This window comes from Amphibalanus amphitrite, unplaced genomic scaffold, assembly GCF_019059575.1.
Source record: "Amphibalanus amphitrite isolate SeventyFive unplaced genomic scaffold, NRLGWU_Aamphi_draft 000361F_arrow, whole genome shotgun sequence".
Lineage (NCBI taxonomy): Eukaryota > Metazoa > Arthropoda > Thecostraca > Balanomorpha > Balanidae > Amphibalanus > Amphibalanus amphitrite.
Window position 1 is genome coordinate 410,158 of NW_024881855.1, and position 18,522 is coordinate 428,679.

The window sequence follows — 18,522 nt, forward strand, 5'->3', positions numbered from 1 at the left end:
GTGTGTATTAGGTTTGTTTTGCCCCTGAAGGGCATACTCGGCATTTTTCCACACCGGCGACTTTTCGTCTTTTTGTCCACTATAATCGATCCCTGGGAGGAGGGGTGCCGTTTCTGAACCGGGTCGACCAACCTCCCGAGCTCTAAGGTCTGAGGGCCATCTGTCCGTCTGGCTGCCCGCTACTGACGGTGGGGGCGGGGGCAGCGGGGGCGGGGGCGGGGGCGGCACCTGGAGAGGCGGCCGTTCACAGTTTACCGCCGTGCCCGCCGCCGCCGCCATCCGCCGGTACCGCTGGCAGCCCAGCGGACCATAAACCGGGGGCGCTGCTCAGAGCCGGTCGGGTCGGCTCTGGCCCGCCGCAGACCGCAGACGAGCCGTCTGATGTGGTGAGGAGAGTTTGGTAGGAGCCAGGAGGAATGTATCGGTGTCGGATCTTCTAACCAGACATGTGCGTGGATATGAGAAAACAGATCTGGGATCTGATCCCACGGATCCTGATCTCGGATCCGTCGGGATTATACATCCAGTTCTTCAATTTATCGAGGGATTTGTATGGATCGTAGATCCGAGTCTTATTTATTATTAGAGATCCGGTTAGATCATAAGACCTCATTTACTTTTTGTCAGCTCAGAAATCCCAGAAAATCACTCGTTGCAACTCACAAACGTTCTGTTTTAGAGATTGGATATGTTTGCAAGTCATAATCCATAGTTTTGTGGCACTTATTGACATAGAAACACTTGAAACCTGGTTTCAAATGTTGTGCATGGTGGGATCCACTCAGCATAGATCCATATTCCATGTTCTTGGTTTATCGTCAGATCCTATGAGATCATAGATTCAGATTAAATTTTTCACGCCGAATCCGGTGGAATCCTACTACCTGCAGTTTACTTCGAGATCCACTGAGATCATAGATCCATCACTCGGATCCATACACATGTCTGCTTCTAACATTAGCAATGGAAATTGAAAACATCTGTCGTCTTTGAAAATAAACTGCATTTTGGGTAATCCAGAGAACTTACCGCCAACTGATATGACAAAATGCAACAAAACTCGAAACGCGGTGTTAATTATAGAACTTTGTGATCGAATCGGTAGGTTCCCCAATACTTTGTAAATCTTTTAGAGAATGGAAGCAGTTGTAAACAGATATAATTTCAGACAACTCTTTAATTAGTAGAATTTCAATTTTTGTTAATTCATTCGACCGAAGCCGATACAAAAACTGGATAGGATGGACCTACTCTTTTAAAAAGTTAACTGAGCGTTGATACCATTGTCTTTTTTTTTTTGCTAAATCAATAGCATATTTCGTAACGTTCCCCAATTCAGATCCAGTTAAACTATTTCAGATCAGGGCGTTTTGGATCGGTGTGTTCCGGTGCTGGAGGAGCCTATAAGTGCTAATAAAATTAATGAGGTCGGGGATCACGATAGGGTGTCCGGTTCCGGTCCGTGTTTAACTAGCAGCGTGATCTGACCTGGCGTGATATGTAGGCCTCCAGAGCCCAGACGTCGACCAGTGTATTTCAGCGGCGTTTCGGCACACAAAGATATCGTGCAAGGGTTACCTTCCAGTCTGAGCTTCTCGCCAATAGATTGCGCGAATCCGTTAATAATTGATGAAAGCAAGACGAATGTGCACGTTTCTGTTCGTAAGTAATCCTCTTAAGAAACTGCATTTACCTACTACGACAGCAGGTTATCTAGCAATCATCTGAAAATGAGCCCCTTGCGTGCATAAAAGACGAGGAACAGTAATAGAAGACCTACTTAGACTTATGGGCTTTACACCCTAGGGCCATTTCGCCTATCGTAACATGCAGATTGGAATGTTCTCGCGGTCTTGACGGTAATTGAAGGTCATGCTCCGTATCGATAAGAGGGTAAGAGTACATTACATTAACGATCGGAGATCATTTTCGAAAAGTGCTCCAGTGACTTGTGTCCGGGTGGTAATTTTGATCTACCTACCTTTTTGTAGGTAGGCACCTTTTCAGTATTTTTTGACAGGCTGACATTGGAAGGCGGATGTTCAACCATTGAGCGATTATTTATAACACAATGCCACTGTCGAGTGTCGAAGCTGCGCCACAAACGCATGCGACTTAAAACCTATTACCTAACGATGGGGAGCAATAAATACAGGTTTTAGGTACTGACCTGAACGTTCTCCATATGTCGAAGCTCATCGTATTCAGCCAGAAGCAGACCGCCAGAAACGAGTAGTACATGATAATTGCTGTAAGAAAAGGTGAATACGCATTACAAACGTTACCATCGAGTCTTAGAGACTTCCCACTAAATAAGGTTGATTGGTTGAGTTTCACTTGCAAGTACCTAGCCTATAACACGTCTCGCTGAATTACTTTGCGACCAGACAGGTAGTTTTATGAATTTATCGTTGACAGGATACCAAACAATTCAATATTCTTTAGCCTGTCCCATATCCTGTCCCATGTCCATCTCACGGGCCTATCTATGCTTCGACCCTTCCTAACTAATAGGTCTAGGTGCCCTGTGATTAGTTCCCTTCCGTCCTGACCGGGTGACCCGACCTGTCCCGCTCACCTATGGCCTGACAGAATGGCAGACTCCGGTAGACGAACGCCGTCTGTGAGGCGATGCGGCAGACGTAGGCTGTGAACAGCGCAGCCACGTGCGACATCAGGCAGCGGCCGTGCACGTTTCGCAGCTCCGGGATGGCGGCGTAAATGGCGAACGTGACGAGCAGCAGCGCAGCGGAGACGATCAGCAGCGCCTCCATGACGTAGTGGCGCGGCGCCACGGCCGGCGGACTGCCGCCGAAACACAGGATCGCGAACGCGTGGAACTGCTCAGAGCCGTTCAGTGAGTAGAGCATCTGGTCGACGCAGAAGTGTGGCAAGTTGGTCATCTTCTGCTGGCCGGGAACCCAGAGCGAGCCGTTGGTCTGCAGGTAGAACCGGTCAAGGGCGCGGAACACGGGCTGTAGCGGAAACACGCGCCCGTACTGACCGTCCTCCGAGGGCGGGCACCTGGCGTTACCCCAGATAGTGCGGTAGCTCCCGCTGCCCGCCCGGTGGGTGAGGGACCTGTAGAAGCTGGGCCGCCAGGTATTGTTAGCAGGCAGCGGCAGACATCGCTGGTACCGGTCCATGTACAGGCCGCGCGGGCAGCACTTGCGGAAGCAGGTCTCGCGCCGACAGGTGGGCTCCAGCAGCGTCTCGTCCACCAGCGAGCTCAGCTGGTGCATACTGACGTTACAGACGATGGCACCGTCGATAGCGACCCCCTCAGCGTCCGTCAGGTTGTGCGGCTCGATCAGCCGGCCGGCGCAGAACTGCTGGGCCGGCTGGAGGACGTCCACCTCCGACCGGTACAGCTCCCCGGTGGTCAGCAGCTCGAACCGCTGCTCGGGCCGCCCGCCGTCCAGCCAGAACGAACCCTCGGTGCAGGTGAGGTTACCCGTCTGCAGCACGGTTAGCCGCGAGTCCGGAGGCCCGCGGCTCCCCGCCCTAGCGTTCAGGAGCTGCGGCCGCCAGCGCAGCGTCTCACCCACCGGCTGACAGGACGGCAGCTCCGCCGGATCCGACGACCGGACCAGCGCCTCGTCCTCCGCGCAGCAGCGTAGGATTCGGGCGGCCTGCTGCCTCCAGCGCGGCTCCGGCAGGTCATCGGCCAAAGGCCGGCGCGGCGGCACCGACTGACCCGAGACTACCAAAGGAGCGGCGGCCAGCACGACCAGAAACAGCAGGCCGGCTCGCCATGTTAGATTACGGTAGGTCATGGCGCTCCGGCCTTCACAGGACAGGACTTCAACTAGGCCTTCCAAGTCACCTCAGAGTAAGCTACCCACATGTTCTGACCTGACTTGACCGGTCACTGTTCATCTTTCGTCCAACGAGGCGTGCTCCAATACTACACAAGGCCGACGACTCCAAAGGATTATAGATTAAAGCACAGGTTCTCGATTTCACCACCCCTCACACTCCTAACAGGTATATCACTGCACGCGCCTGCACCGTCCCACGCCGTCCTCCGGACGCACAGTTTCGCAACGACCCTCCTCACTGCAGCGGGGCCGAGCGCCGTCTGCCGGGGCTCGCCATGGAGCCCTGGTCCAGTGCGAGGGTCGCCCCCCGGACCCCAGCGCACCGCTCCGCCATCTGACGGTAGCGACGGCAAACAGCTGAGGTAGCGTAGCGACGGTGGGCGCGTCGGCGCACGACGCACGCTTGAACGCCCCCCCCCCCTCCCTGCAGCGTCGGATTGGAAGGCGAAGGGCAGCCGTGCGAAGGGAGGACACAAAAAACGGTACCAGGGGAGTCTGATAAAAAGCGCTGGGGAGTTCGTGCTGCCTTGTGTGATCAGAGGAGACGCACCACAAATGTCCCTGTTTCAAAAGGTGTAAATGGCTGGAGCCGTGGGCCCTGTGATATTCTCGGGGCAAAAAAGATCTAGTCGAGCAATAGTTTCTTGGTCTGTCGTCTTACCTGAGCTGAGCTTATCAGTTATCATGGACAGTCAAAGTATTTAAAGTAACAATTTGAATGCTTATTTCAGTTGTCAGTTTGTAATAGATTCATAAGCTTTGTCCGTAGTTTCTTAAAGATTTTTTCATACAATTTCATTGATGCCCAACGATAGTCGCTGAAGGCCGACTGACGACTAGTTAATGACATGGCAAGCATATTTCGTCTCATCACATAATGATAGCGTGTATCGTTTACGCTCGTATCTTTATTCGCTTCATCGCTGAGTTTAAACGATATGCGATGTACGTTACGCGGGATAAACACACAATCAGCCGCTTTATGGCTCCAAGGCAAGGCTAGGCCCCTGCACCTGTGATGTACCGCAAGCGATGATGCAAACTTCTGTCGCTAGATGGCACCAGTGACTGGCGCCTGTAGCTATGCTGTGCCGCATGGCCTTATACGACATACGTGTCCCCGAGCAGTGGTGACATGACGAGCATACGGCAGAACTTGTCCCATTGCCTAGCTAACAGTTTGGGTCATGTGCATCGAGCATTGCATGCTTTATACGATTAAAAAAGAAGAAGAAGCGGAAAGATGCTTAGAAAAGTGAAGCATGGCTTTCGGATCTACGCTCGCCATTCGTCATAAAAGGTCCGTTTTGCAAAACAATGAATGCATCATTTATTACGACAAATCACCTCATTATGTCATGTCACAACCCCACGACGTCCCAGCACCCTCAAAAAGCTGCTGGCACTTGTCTTCAGCTTACCCCGAACCAAACTAGCCAACATAATATAAACAAACATCCATAACAAAATAGCATTTGCCTTATAGCTGACCTCAGCATAGTCCGTACCGGGGCTGAACACCGAACCGATACCCTCTATGCGTCGGTCCTTTTCACAGTGTGTGCCTATCCTGGTCCAGTGGCGCTGATAGCCAGCCCGAACGGTGGACGGAGATTGTGCCCAGCGGCCCGAGGGTCATACTGCGACATTCGGCCCAGATCACTGATGGCACGTGCCGGGCGGCACAGGCCGGGACGGGAGCGTGGGCAGAACCGTGTCGAAACGCAACAATGATGACGTGGTACGAGCGCCGCCGCTACGATTTGACAAACTTGAATCCCTTCTTCGCCAGGTCCTCCTTGGCTTCTTTGATTTGCTGCAACGAAGGAATTCGATTCATAGCGTCATGTCCATACAGTAAAGAAAAAATGTGTGACCATCGCCGGGCTCAAAAGCCATGATTTTTTACCGCGAGCATAGTGTTCTCGTTGCCGTAACCATTTGAATTTGACAACTACGAAGTCGCCTTTATAATAATCTTTTTATAATAGGATGTTCACATTCCTGTTCAATGATCCCGTTTCCCGATTCTCCCATCCGTTAAGATTAAGATTTACGCGTAAATTCATCGCAATATCAGTGGTATTCGATAATATCGGCTGGATTAGCGGTGCCAAAACGAGCTCGTTATGTAACCGTGACAGATTTGTTGTCGACTACCGTCATTCCAAAATTAGCGGCATGACTCAAATGATAAAAAACGTCTCGCACTCTCAACGAGTGACTGAGAGAGAGTCAATAAGTAAACGAGAGTGATAGAGTAACTGAGATCCAGTAAAAGTGTGAGTGAGCGAGTGAGCTGTGACAGGAATGAGTAAGGGTGAGTGAGGTTTGCGAGCCCTTCTGTTTGTAGCTCAGTGAAAGGCGCCGCTTATTTAAACCTGCTTTTATGAAGCTGGTCAACATCAGATGATTTACATATGTAAGATGCAAAACATGATTTCGTAGGTGCCTGAAGGCTAACTTACCAAGGCATAAAAAGTAGGTACTAGGTAGGTCTCGGAAATCAAGACGCAAAACCAATTTGTGATAATGTATTGAATGCATATCCATGTGTCAACAAGCATGCAAATGTACTTTTTGCATATCACCTCACATCTATTATACATCAAGCTTTTGCAGTTCTAATCTAATGCCACTGCAAATCTGATATAATCATGCTTTATAAGCTATCACACATTAAGTACAGCCACGTGCCTGATCATTCAACTGAGCGGGTGTGCGGACGGGGCCTAGCCCGAGGTCTCCGCAGTGGCAGACAGACTAAAGCAGCCGGGGCGGTCTCTGTCCGATACTAAGCCACGGTAATGACTAGGTGCAATATGATTTGTCTGCTATGCCAGACAATGTGATGAGAAGCATATACTACGTGGACTGTCTATGGTAAACTATAGTGAACAGTCTTCGGTTGCCACATAAGGCACATACATAGTTATTTTAAGGAAATTACATCGATAATGTGAGAGAAAAAAACTAAAGACAAAGGTTTCGTTAAAACCGATTTTCAAATGTTTAAAGTCGCGAAAATGTTGAATAACATTGATAAAACACGGGCAATTAAAAGCAGGTACAAACATCAGCGAAAAAGTTAATAAAACACCACACAATATCATATGGCATTAGATGCCATCTTCTCAGCATCATATTCCAAGCAGCCTTATATCAAGTGAAACAAATGCCATCTTATGCTTGCTTAATGCTTAAGCCATCTATCTGTAAATAAACGTCACATACCTCGTAGTGTCAGCAAACCATATACACTTATTGTTATTACCACCCAGTGCGGTTGCAGTTGCTGACAAGGGCGCTTCAAGACCAACCTAGCAACCCAACGAAGATATGTTTACAGAAGAGCAATGCTTGAATGTCGTGGAGTAGCGTTTGAATGTCGTGGATGAATCTCTCCAGTCCAATGTAACCAGGTCTGGCACCATCAGAGTGTAGGGTCGCACGATACCCTATAGCCGCTTTCAGTGCCACCCGGTTCAAAGCCGTCTCGGTCGGTAGTTGCGCCGCTCTCTGTACGGCAGACCCCTGGCCTTCCGCGGGTCCACCATCTCCGGCAGAAGGCACTCCAGGAAAAACTCGCGCACCGGGCCGATCTTCTGCTGCCAGAAGTCCGGGTCGAACGCAATCCGGTCGCATTCCGACTCGTGTGGCGTCCAGACAAAGAAGTCACAGAAGCGGGCGCCGCAGCACGCCATCTGCGCCTGCACCTGGCCGTAGTACGGGTGGCCGCGGCGCAGTTTCATCGCTCGGTCCAGACAGAAGCTGCCGCCGGCCGCGGCCAGCTCCCTCAGCGGGGTGTTGGCAGCGCGCTGCGGACACTTGACCTCCAGGATCAGCCCGGGGGCCACCCAGCCGTCCGGCGTGGCCGCCAGAAACCCGTGCTCCGGGTGCACCACCAGACCGACCGGGTGACGCACCAGCACGCCCGTGCGCCGCTCGTACTCGCGAATGGCTCGATCCTCGTTCTGGCGTCCGTACTGGAGCGCGGGCGTGTCCAGCTCCCGGCCGGCGCCGTACAGAAGAACCTCCAGTAGGGAGTCGCACGGCGTGGTCGGACGCATGTTACTGACGCGCTGGAACACGCTGGCAGTAATGCGGCCGCGCCGCGCCGCGAACCACGCCTCTCGGTCACGCCTGGTGCGCCGCTCCAGCGCCTCCTGCTCCGTCTGAGTCAGTGTTAGTTCCCGTAGTGTCGCCTCTGCTCGACGCCGGTACTCTACCGGGTTTGTCAGCTCCAGGTCGGGTGTAGCTCTGCCCCCTGGCCATCCTGGCGGGCCGTCTGACCCGACATCATAGGGGACTTCTGCGCCGCCCGCGGCCCAATTTCCGAAACCACCGGGAGGACTGTGTACTGACTGGCCTGCAGTCTCCGTGACGGACATTGTGAGGTTGTTAAAACGGGCCAGCACGTCATCCAGGGCACCCTCGCTGAGATAGGCCATCCCCACCGACAAGGCACTGTGAGCCGCCATTGGCTGAGCGTCCTCCAGCTCACGTCTCTCAGCATTATCGGTTCCCACAGAGGCGCCCACCTCGCCTGATGCAATCGGCACAGCATCGCCAGCGCCCTCCTCACGATCTTGTCTACCGTGGCGCCTCTCCGCGGCAAGAGCTGGAACCTCTGTTGTCGACGAGTCCCCACAGGGGCGGCGAGTTTCGACCGGCGAGTCGCCAAAGGGTCGGCGAGTTCCGACAGATGAATCTACACGGGGCCGGCGGGTTCTGATGGGGGAGTCTCCGGAGTGTCCAGGAGTCACAGCTGGAGAAACTCTGGAGTGCCGAGGAGTCACGGCTGGGGAGTCTCCAGAGTGCCGAGGAGTCACGGCTGGGGAGTTTCTGGAGTGCCGAGGAGTCACAGCTGGGGAGTTTCCGGAGTGCCGAGGAGTCACAGATGGGAAGGCTCCCGAGTGCCGAGGAGACACGGCTGGAGAAACTCTGGAGTTCTCAGGAGTCGCGGCTGGGGAGTTTCTGGAGTGCCGAGGAGTCACGGCTGGAGAAACTCTGGAGTTCTCAGGAGTCACGCCTGGGGAGTCTCCGGAGTGTAGAGGAGTCACAGCTGGGAAGTTTCCGGAGCGCCGAGTCGCGGCTGGGGGGTCCGCTTGGGTGTTGGTTTGCTGAAAACAAGCCATGTCTGTAGTCTTTGTCGGTACTGCAAGATTCTCAGGGAAAAAAAGATGCCTTTCAAGGCGAAAAATCCCGGGCTCGGAAAATGATGGTAATGCTACCAGTCAAGATCAGAATAAAATGAAAAGCGAGTGTGTGAAAGAAAGTAAGCCTCGGGAGTCTATTTAGCTTTTATCAGTTATGCTCGTTCTGCACTGAAACGACTTTGACGCCATGCTCACTTCAATGGTGCTCAGCCATCATCTAACTTGCGCATTCAAGCAGAATAGCATAATGCAGCCAAGGCACAAAGCGGTAAGCCGTCGAAGCACGTCTCCTCCCGACTCGTACCAATATGTCCGCTTCGTATGCTCAAATCCCGTTGCGTACCACCCGAGGTATGTCGATCGCCAGCACGTCGCGGAACTTAGAAACGGGGATGGTGCAGCACTGTAGCGGTGTTGATCGGTGCATCAAAGTATTCGCCGTCGAGTAATCTTCCGTTGCAGCAGCTGATCACGAAGAAGACGAGGAAAAGCCGAAAACACGCCACACCCACAATCGCGCGGAAGAAAATGGCTCGACAAGCCAACGCGATCAGTCCTCTTCTAACTTTAATTGGACAAGAGCATTACTTCTGTTGGCTTCAACTATCCAGTTCCACATGGTCATGCGTTATGTGTACCAGACACACACCAGAGTGTAACAGAAGTGGAACCGGCCTGCTCCAGGATCCAACAAAAAGAAGTGGCATCAGGGTCTCAAGGATCGCAAATGCTTTTTATGCTGTAGCTAGCTAGCAGAGGTGTGATCACAGACAAGTGTTTGCCCCTAGTGGTGAGCAGTGGGTGGATGAGAGAAGGCCAGGCAGGATGACTGCTAAAGCTGGAATAGCCATCTTTGAAGCAGGAATAGCAGCACCTGAAGTAAAATAAGTGAACCCTCAGGCATGAAAAGAACGTCTAAAAATTGAACAGCTGTTCTTAAATCTGTCACAGGCATGCCTCTCACCTTTTGCAGCTCATCAGCAGCCTCCTGACAGTCATTGAAGCTGTATACTCTCCAGGCAATCACACACACCGAGTACACCTGTAACAAAGCATATCAAGCACAGTAAGGTACACAACTGCGACAAAACAAAGCTGACAAGGTACAGGTCTCGCGGGTTTTAGCGGTAGGTTTTGCACCCAGAAAATTTAGTGTACTTCAGGCTACATCTTCGTCGTCTTAAGCTTTTACGTGTTGAAGATGCGATCGACTTGTTGGGTAACAAGCCGGCCATGATCGTGTAAAATAGCTTCATCGTAGATCGATTAGTTTCTGAGATATAACCGGAAATGTAAAAGTGCAAAACCTACCGGTTAATCTCGCGAGACCTGTACCTAACAGTACTGCCCAGGCATCGGTAAAATCCTTTTTGAAAGGATTGCATTCCCAATCCACATTCCTAGTGCCGAAGTGGATTGCATTCCTACCCGCAATCCCCTTTTTTCACTTGGATTGTGATCAAATCCGCAATCCTTTTTTGCAATCCTGTTGTATTATTATGTGCACTAGTGGATCTGGGGGAGAGAGGGGGCATAGGGCCGTGCCTCCATCCCCAAATCACCCATTTCTAGTACCTAGTCTTGCGAGTAATTCCTATCTAACCCGCGACCTGGTGGGGGGGGGGCTATTTTTTGCCACCCCCTCCAGACTTTTCGATATATCTCCAGAACCGCTGCGCCGATCGTCACCAAACTTTCAGTACCCTCCCGGACATCAATTTTACACATTGTGACCAAAAATTTTTCCAAAGTCTATGATAGGTTGGCCGGAAATGACGTCAGAGTGACGTCATGTTCTGCCGTTTTCGACCCAAAAAAGGGTTTCGCGGGAAGAGCTGTCAGGCCTATACCTTTGCAAATACAGAAAAATGATAAAGACATAAAAGCTGTAGAATAAACAGGGCTACAAAACTACTGTCTCGGATTTTTGAAATTTTTGGATTTTGACCCCCAAAAATCAAAAATTAATTTTTTTGGATATATTAATCGAAAAATCCAAAAAGATTTTTGAATTTCGCAAAAAACGGAATATATGTGATAGTCCTTACCGCCTTCCATCCACATACCAAATTTGAGATTGATACCTCTTTTTTTGGCGGAGTTATAGCGAAAAAACTGTTCAAAATTGATGACGTCAAATTTTCAAACACAATTTTCAGCAATTCTAGACCCCGTAGCGCAAAACAAAGACCACCATTAGACTCCCCGTGATGAGCTGCATCGCATCAATACCCATTTTATGCAAAACTATCAACTTTAAAATTTGACCTTTTTTGGCCTGACCTTGACCTGACCTTGACCTGCACTTCACCAGAAAGTGACCTAAGCCGCACCTGATAGTCTTATAACCAACACCATTGAGTTGGAAATGAAAAATTGGCCATAAAACATGCATCACACAACCTAAGTAAAGTTGGTTTCATGTGACCTGACCCGTGACCCTTGGTGACCTGACCTGTGACCTGACCTGGTATTGTCAGTGACCTCTAATAGCAACATATCTACTAGGCAACTGACGCCCTATCGCTGATTCTCGACAAAATGCGTTTTCCTCGGTGTTATAGCGCATTCCCTAGAAGACCCGTGAACGGTGAAACATTTCATCTTTGACCTGACCTGTGACGTCATCGGTGACCCCGAGGTCAATGAAATTTGGTTTCCTTCGACAAATTTGACAGGCCTTTCGAACGCCGTTTGAATTTTGCGGATCCGTCCAGTAGTTTCGGAGATACGAGGGGGGGGGCAAAAAATAGCCCCCCCACCAGGTCGCGTTATAAACAGACCCCACCAGGGCGCGGGCTAAGGCACAGGTATTTTATGGGAAATATTTTTTGCCTCAAACACCCCCACATTTAAACCTCTACCCAACCAGTGTTTTATATTTTTTAAAACTCGCCCTCAAATCCGTAATTTTGCCCTTCCTTTGTAGTTCATCAGCGTATATTATTTTGAGCGTTTAAATTAAAAGCGTTTAAATTATTTCAAGTTTCGATGTTAAGCCCTTGATAGCGAAGTACATTAACCCTCGCCCCGTTGGGGGGGGGGGGCCATTTTGGCCCCCCCTGTGGTTTTTCCTGAATAGCAAGAAAACGGCGGCGCGCAGCGCCGCCAAATTTTCAGTACCTTCCCGGGCATCAATTTGACACCTTCACACCAAATTTCAAGTCTTAGGTTACCTTAGGTCAGGAGTTATTGAGGTCAAACTGAGGTCATGTTCGAGCAAAAATGAGCAAAAAACATGCAATCTTGAAACGCTCACCAAATCTACAGTTATCAAGCAATTTCAAAGTTCTTTATATGGTCTAGTAGACAAAAAGCGGCGCTACAAAACTGCTATCTCGGATTTTCAAAATTTTTGGTTTTTGACAAAAAAATCAAAAAATTGATTTTTTTTAGAAAAACTTTGAAAAAATCCAAAAATTATTCGAATTTCGAAAAAACCGGAATATGTTTGATAGTCCCAGCGCTCTTCTATATACATACCCAATTTCAGATCGATATCTCGTTTTTTGGCCAAGTTATAGCGAAGAAACTGTTCAAAAATGATGACGTCAAATTTTTGAACTCAATTTTTAGCGATTCTAGACCACGTACGGCAAAACAAAGACCACCATTGAACTCCCCGTGACGAGCTGCATCGATTCGATACCCATTTTATGCAAAAATATTAACTTTGAAATTTGACCTAATATGACCTGACCTTGACCTGACCTTGACCTGACCTTGACCAAAACGTGATCTAAGCTGGCCCCAAAGGCTGCCTGACCCATATAATCGCATTTGTCATGTAAAATGGACCATAAAACATGTATCACACGACACTTTCATATTGTGACCCCCCGTGACCTGACCTCTGTGACCTGACCTGGTATCAGTGACCTCAAATAGCAAAATATGTGTTTGAAGAACATTTCCCCATCGATGATTTTCAATGAAATGCATTTTACTCGATTTTACAACGCATTTCTTGAAGTGCCTGTAAACGGTGAAAATTGGACCTTTGACCTGACCTGTGACGTCATCGGTTTGACCTAGGTCAATAAAATTGGGTCACAAGGTAGTTCCCCGTTGGGGCTATCCAACGCCGTTTACCGCTTGTCGCTATGTTGCGTGGTTCTCGAGATCTTAGGGGGGGCCAAAATGCCCCCCCCCCAACCGGGCGCGTTGCTCGGCAGAGCCCAACGGAGCGCGGGTTAACCAGCGCCCAGATGGGGTCTGCCGAGCAACGTGGTCTGATGGGGGGGGCCATTTTGCCCCCCCCCCCCTCAGATCTCGAGAACCACGCAACATAGCGACAAGCGGTAAACGGTGTTGGATAGCCCCAAGGGGGAACTACCTTGTGACCCAATTTCATTGACCTCGGTCAAACCGATGACGTCACAGGTCAGGTCAAAGGTCGAATTTTCACCGTTTACAGGCATTTCAAGAAATGCGTTGTAAAATCGTGTAAAATGCATTTCATTGAAAATCATCGATGGGGAAATGTTCTTCAAACACATGTTTTGCTATTTGAGGTCACTGATACCAGGTCAGGTCACAGAGGTCAGGTCACTGGGAGGGTCACAATATGAAAGTGTCGTGTGATACATGTTTTATGGTCCATTTTACATGACAAATATAAAATGGGTATGGATTCGATGCAGCTCGTCACGAGGAGTTCAATGGTGGTCTCCGTTTTGCGCTACGAGCTCTAGAATTGCTAAAAATTGAGTTCAAAAATTTGACGTCATCAATTTTTAACAGTTTTTTCGCTATAACTTGGCCAAAAAAGAGGTATCGATCTAGAATTTGGTATGTATATTGAAGAGCGCAGGGACTATCACATGTATTCCGGTTTTTTCGAAATTCGAAAAATTTTTGGATTTTTTTTTTAGTTTTTCAAAAAAATCAATTTTTTTGATTTTTGGGGGTCAAAATTTCAAAATTTCGAAAATCCGAGATAGCAGTTTTGTAGCGCCATCTTTTCTCTACACAACCGCATAAAGAACTTTAAAATTGCTTGTTAACTGTAGAATTGGTGAGCGTTTCAAGATGTCATGTTTTTTGCTCATTTTTACTCGAACATGACCTCAGTTTGACCTCAATAACTCCTGGCCGCCGTTTTCTCACTATTTAAGAAAAACCACAGGGGGGGCCAAAATGCCCCCCCCCCCCCATCAGGGCGCGGGTTAAGCCGATGAAGCCGATCTCATAATTTTCAATCGCAACAAACCATTTCAAAGCACTAATCAAATACCAAAACACGCAATCCGGATTGGATTGCAAAAATTGGAAGTACGATGCAATCCAATCCGCAATCAAATCCTGTTTTTTGGAATGGATTTCAAATCCAGGTGCAATCCACCAAAAAGGAATGCAATCAGGATTTTGCAATCCTGCAATCACAATCCTACCGATGCCTGGTACTGCCACACAGTCACAATGGATATTGGATGACAAAGACTGTGGTAAAGCAACACAAATATTAGCACAAATGCACACTGATGAGGTTAAATCACACCATGTAACATAACATGCTATCTCTCAAAATGCAGCCATGTCCTTCATTACTCGATCAATAATTCTGACTATGGATCAGGATGGGGTCTGCCGGGCACTCCACCAAACTCACCCCAAAGGCAGCAATCAGTGCAAATGGGTAGAGCAGCAGAGTGTGCCTGTTTTGGTCTACCCAAGGCGACTGGTAGCGGTTGGTAAGCACCGCCATCCACGGCCCCAGGATGACAGCCGCCAGGAACAGCCAGCGCATTAGCATAGTCATGGTGGCGTCAGCTGCCGGAATAGGCACTGGAGGTCAGACGCGGCTGCCAGGGTGGCTGGTGGGTGCCTGAGTGGGTACAAAACGTAAAGTGCTAGGCTGCTGGACTAAGCTCAGGTTCGACCATACTGAGTTAAACCACATCAATATGTTACATGACATGACCATACATGATACATGTTAAATGCATCAGCAGCCTGACCAAAATCTCAACATTGAATCATTGGTGGAATATGAAAGCAGGGTCCCTGGGGTGATTTGATCAAGGCTCTTGAAATTTGCTCGCACAAATCACCTGACTATTGACCAGTGGAAGGCAGCGAGAGGGAGATAATTTCTTTGCAGTCACATGACTAAATATGCCCTCAGTTTTTTAGTCACATTTTTAGTCAAGCGACTCATTTTTAGTCACATGACTAAAAATGACTAAATGATATTTAGTCATGCAGCCTCATGACTAGATATCTGGGGGCCCTGAGGCCTGTTTTAGGTAGGTAGGTACCGTAAACCGGGGTGACAATGATACCCGGGGTGACTTTGATCATACCTTACCTTACCTTACCTTACTTTGATCAGAATTTTTAAAGGCTCTTTGGCCTGTGGGGTACCGTTCTCATCGAGCTCGAGGCAACTTGAATGTCAAAACTCAGTCAGGCACTGAGTACCTGATGTTTGCCCAGTGGGCGTCCAGCCTGGATTTGAAGAGGTCTACAGAGGCAGCGCCCACGACCGAGAGGGGAAGACTATTCCAGTCGTTCACTACCCGCGCACCGAACGCTTGTCTTCTCGGTCTTGATTCGGCCCTCGGCTTCAGAGGGGTGTTCACGGGCACCGCACACTGCTGCGTGCGGTGTGTGCGGTGCGTCCAGCAGGCGTGGGGGTAGGGGATGGGTAGGCGGCTCTGACGTCACGGCTGCGTGCGGTGGACGGTTCGCTGTGGCCAGTCCCGACCGGCCACAGCGATCGCTGTGTGCGGTGACGGCAGGCTGACGTAGGGACGCAGTGGGCGGAGCTTCGAGGCTGTGTGCGGTCCGACCGCACACAGGGCCCGTGAACAGCCCTCAGGAGTTTCCACGGGTGACCGCAGGTGCGCTGGACTGCTGCAAGAGTGAAGGAGTCCTCTGGAAGCAGGTCCATTCCGCCGTGGAGAACCTGGTACACTTGGATCATATCCCCGCGACGTCTTCGGTAGAATAGTGATGGAAGCTTCAGTGCCTCTAGTCGTTCCTCATATGGCAGGTGTCTGATAGAGCTGACTAAACGAGTGGCTCTCCGCTGAACACGTTCGATCAGGAGTTGGTCGGCTCGGTTAAAAGGACCCCAAGCAACATTACCATACTCTAAGTGGGGGCGAACAAGTGCTCTGTACAGCAGAGGGAGTGTAAAGTCGTCAATATGCTCGAACGATCGTCTGACAACCGCCAGGATCTGGTTCGCCTTTGCCGCCGCCGCCGCTGCTTGCTTTCTGAACTTGAGGTTAGGGTCCACGTGGATGCCCAGGTCGCGTACGGTTTCAGCCACTTGCAGGTTGACCCCTCGCATCGTGTACTGGAGTTGAGCGTTGTGGTGCCTAGGTGAAGAACCTCGCATTTGTCCTGGTTGAAGGGAAGTTGCCATCTGTCAGACCAGGCCACCACAGCATCAATGTCGGATTGCAGAGATGCCGCTTCCGAGGGTGCTGACACGCTGCGGTAGATTTTTGTGTCGTCCGCGAACATTTTCACCATGCAGTCGACGACAGCGGGCATATCGTTGATGAAAGCAAGGAACAGGAGCGGACCGAGGACCGAGCCTTGCGGCACTCCACTTGAGACGGCAGACCAGCCAGAGAGGTGACCGTTGACGGAGACTTGCTGCTTCCGATCGGAGAGAAAAGCATCGATCCATTGAAGAAGGTTGCCTGACACACCAAGACTACGAAGCTTCAATAGAAGGCGCTTGTGAGGGACCGCATCAAAGGCTTTACGAAAATCAAGGTACACTGTATCAACTGGGCTCCCCTGCTCAATCATCTTACTCCAGTCGTCCAGTACCTCAATGAGTTGCGAGTTGCAGGACCTCCGTGGGCGGAACCCGTGCTGATGCTTGGAGAGCTGGTCTGTTGAGCATAGGAAATCCATGAGTTCGTCCCGGATCAGTGATTCGAGGATTTTGCACGGGATCGACGTAAGACTGATGGGACGATAGTTACCAGGAGTTTGCTTGCTGCCTTTCTTGTGAATGGGAATGACCGTTGCCGCCTTCCAAGAGTCGGGAATAACGCCTTGATCGAGAGAGGCACGATAGATGGAGGCAAGTGGACCAGCTAGTGGCCGGGATGCGAGTTGCAAGAGCTTCGGGTGAAAGCCGTCAGGGCCCGGTGCACAAGTCGTCTTCAGGGTCTCGAGCTTCCTCCTCCTCATAGACCAATTTCGGGCCTCAAATGAGCATTTAGCTGCTGTGAACTGTATTTTCTATGCCAATGGTTAAATAAAGCAATGAAGCATTATAGCAGACACTTTGGGTCCCAGTTAGAATAATCATGTTCTTGTCACAGCTTGTTTTTTGTTGTCATTGGCATGAAGTATAAATTCGCTAGCGTCTCCAGCAAAAATAATGGTAAAGATGAGAAAGACCCAGATAAAGAAAGAGAAAGGAAAGGCTTAGATACTGATGATGGAGGATGAGCATTGAGCTGCTCTATCTCAGTGGTAATTGGAGCGTCAATGGGAAGTGAAAAAGACAATCAACTGGGAGGGGCATGAGCAGTGTGGCAATTGGTCCCACAGCCACCAGCAGACAAAGTGTGATGTAGAACAGGTAGCCTGTGGCTTAGGACATCTGTGGCTGTTACTTAATCTTGAAGTCAGATGTTTAAGTAGCTAATTTTGCTGCTTATAGCTCTGTAATGTGAGTTTAGACCCGGAGCATGCAACTTTGTTTTAATGCCTCAATGATTCATAGTTTTACTGTAAAACGTGTGAGTTTTTGTCAAGCAAAGCCTTTGATTTTATTCAAAACATGTAAGTTTATCACACAAGCCCCTCCTGAGGGCTCCTATGGCACACATAAGGTGATTTTAATGTAGTGATCATTGTCACCCCGACCTCTGGGTGAGAATGATCAATTTCTTGGTAAAAAAATAAAATATTTATGATAAATTTCAAGACATTTATTGTACTCAGTTAGATAGAGAATTGTCCAATTGGTATGATGAAACAGTTTCCAGAGTGAAATATCAAGTGATTATACAAGATATTGTACCAAACTGGTCAAAAGTGATACAAAGTCACCCGGTTTACGGGGTTTACGGTACCTACCAAGGCTATGTAAACCGTACCTATCTATGTGCCAGCACAATTAAGTAAGTCCTAACCTAAATGGTGCAAATTCCTAACTGGTTTATAGGGCCTAGTCCTAAATCGTTCACAATTGCAAATTAAATGACATAATCAAACATAAGCACTCACTCAAACAAACTACAGATATCACAAAAAGGTGATATACACAAAAAGGTTCTTGTGAATCATTTACATTATTTTGATTTATGTATACATACTCATTCAAAATCACTTAGCCTTCTCCCACGCAGTACGTCATAAGATCAACAACTGATTTTTTGTTCGCTTGTTTGTTCTCTCCAATTTGGAATTATATTTGCAATGGAGTTTTTCTCAAGTGCTTAAATACTTCAAATCAGGTGCTTGATTAAACTGTATTTTGTAATGATATTCGTGATGACCAAGAGATCCTGGAGAGTCTTATGACGTCATTGTTACCCAAGCAAATTAATTTTGTACTAGTC

At 49.1% G+C, this 18,522-nt stretch overlaps 2 protein-coding genes across 4 annotated transcripts; both read right to left on the bottom strand.

The window, feature by feature from the left end:
• Positions 1-142: 142 nt before the first annotated feature.
• On the bottom strand, positions 143-4,068 carry LOC122389512 (probable G-protein coupled receptor Mth-like 1). Its single transcript, XM_043381623.1, has 3 exons — positions 2,579-4,068; positions 2,171-2,249; positions 143-182 (listed from the first exon to the last, which is right to left on the bottom strand). Exons 1-3 carry the CDS (start codon positions 3,774-3,776, stop codon positions 143-145), a joined length of 1,317 nt encoding a protein of 438 aa, XP_043237558.1. The 5' UTR covers positions 3,777-4,068.
• Positions 4,069-5,126: 1,058 nt separating this feature from the next.
• Positions 5,127-18,465, bottom strand: LOC122389518 (dolichol-phosphate mannosyltransferase subunit 3-like). Of its 3 annotated transcripts, none has more exons than XM_043381636.1 (4): positions 18,277-18,465; positions 14,592-14,752; positions 9,945-10,022; positions 5,127-5,637 (listed from the first exon to the last, which is right to left on the bottom strand). In XM_043381636.1, exons 1-4 carry the CDS (start codon positions 18,278-18,280, stop codon positions 5,578-5,580), a joined length of 303 nt encoding a protein of 100 aa, XP_043237571.1. In that variant the 5' UTR covers positions 18,281-18,465; the 3' UTR covers positions 5,127-5,577. The 3 variants fall into 3 exon arrangements, with proteins under 3 accessions (XP_043237571.1, XP_043237573.1, XP_043237572.1); XM_043381638.1 differs by lacking the exon at positions 18,277-18,465 and adding an exon at positions 18,094-18,193; XM_043381637.1 differs by lacking the exon at positions 18,277-18,465 and adding an exon at positions 17,982-18,031.
• Between the last annotated feature and the right edge of the window lie 57 nt (positions 18,466-18,522).

Excerpts from the sequence above, each read along its gene's own strand:
- LOC122389512 (XM_043381623.1), bottom strand. The coding sequence starts at position 3,776 with ATGACCTACCGTAATCTAACATGGCGAGCCGGCCTGCTGTTTCTGGTC. Across the intron at positions 2,250-2,578 it reads GCCATTCTGTCAGGCCATAG|CAATTATCATGTACTACTCG; the intron begins GTGAGCGGGACA and ends CTTTTCTTACAG. Across the intron at positions 183-2,170 it reads GACATATGGAGAACGTTCAG|TAGCGGGCAGCCAGACGGAC; the intron begins GTCAGTACCTAA and ends CCCCACCGTCAG.
- LOC122389518 (XM_043381636.1), bottom strand. Across the intron at positions 10,023-14,591 it reads CACTGATTGCTGCCTTTGGG|GTGTACTCGGTGTGTGTGAT; the intron begins GTGAGTTTGGTG and ends GCTTTGTTACAG. Across the intron at positions 5,638-9,944 it reads CTGCTGATGAGCTGCAAAAG|CAAATCAAAGAAGCCAAGGA; the intron begins GTGAGAGGCATG and ends CCTTCGTTGCAG.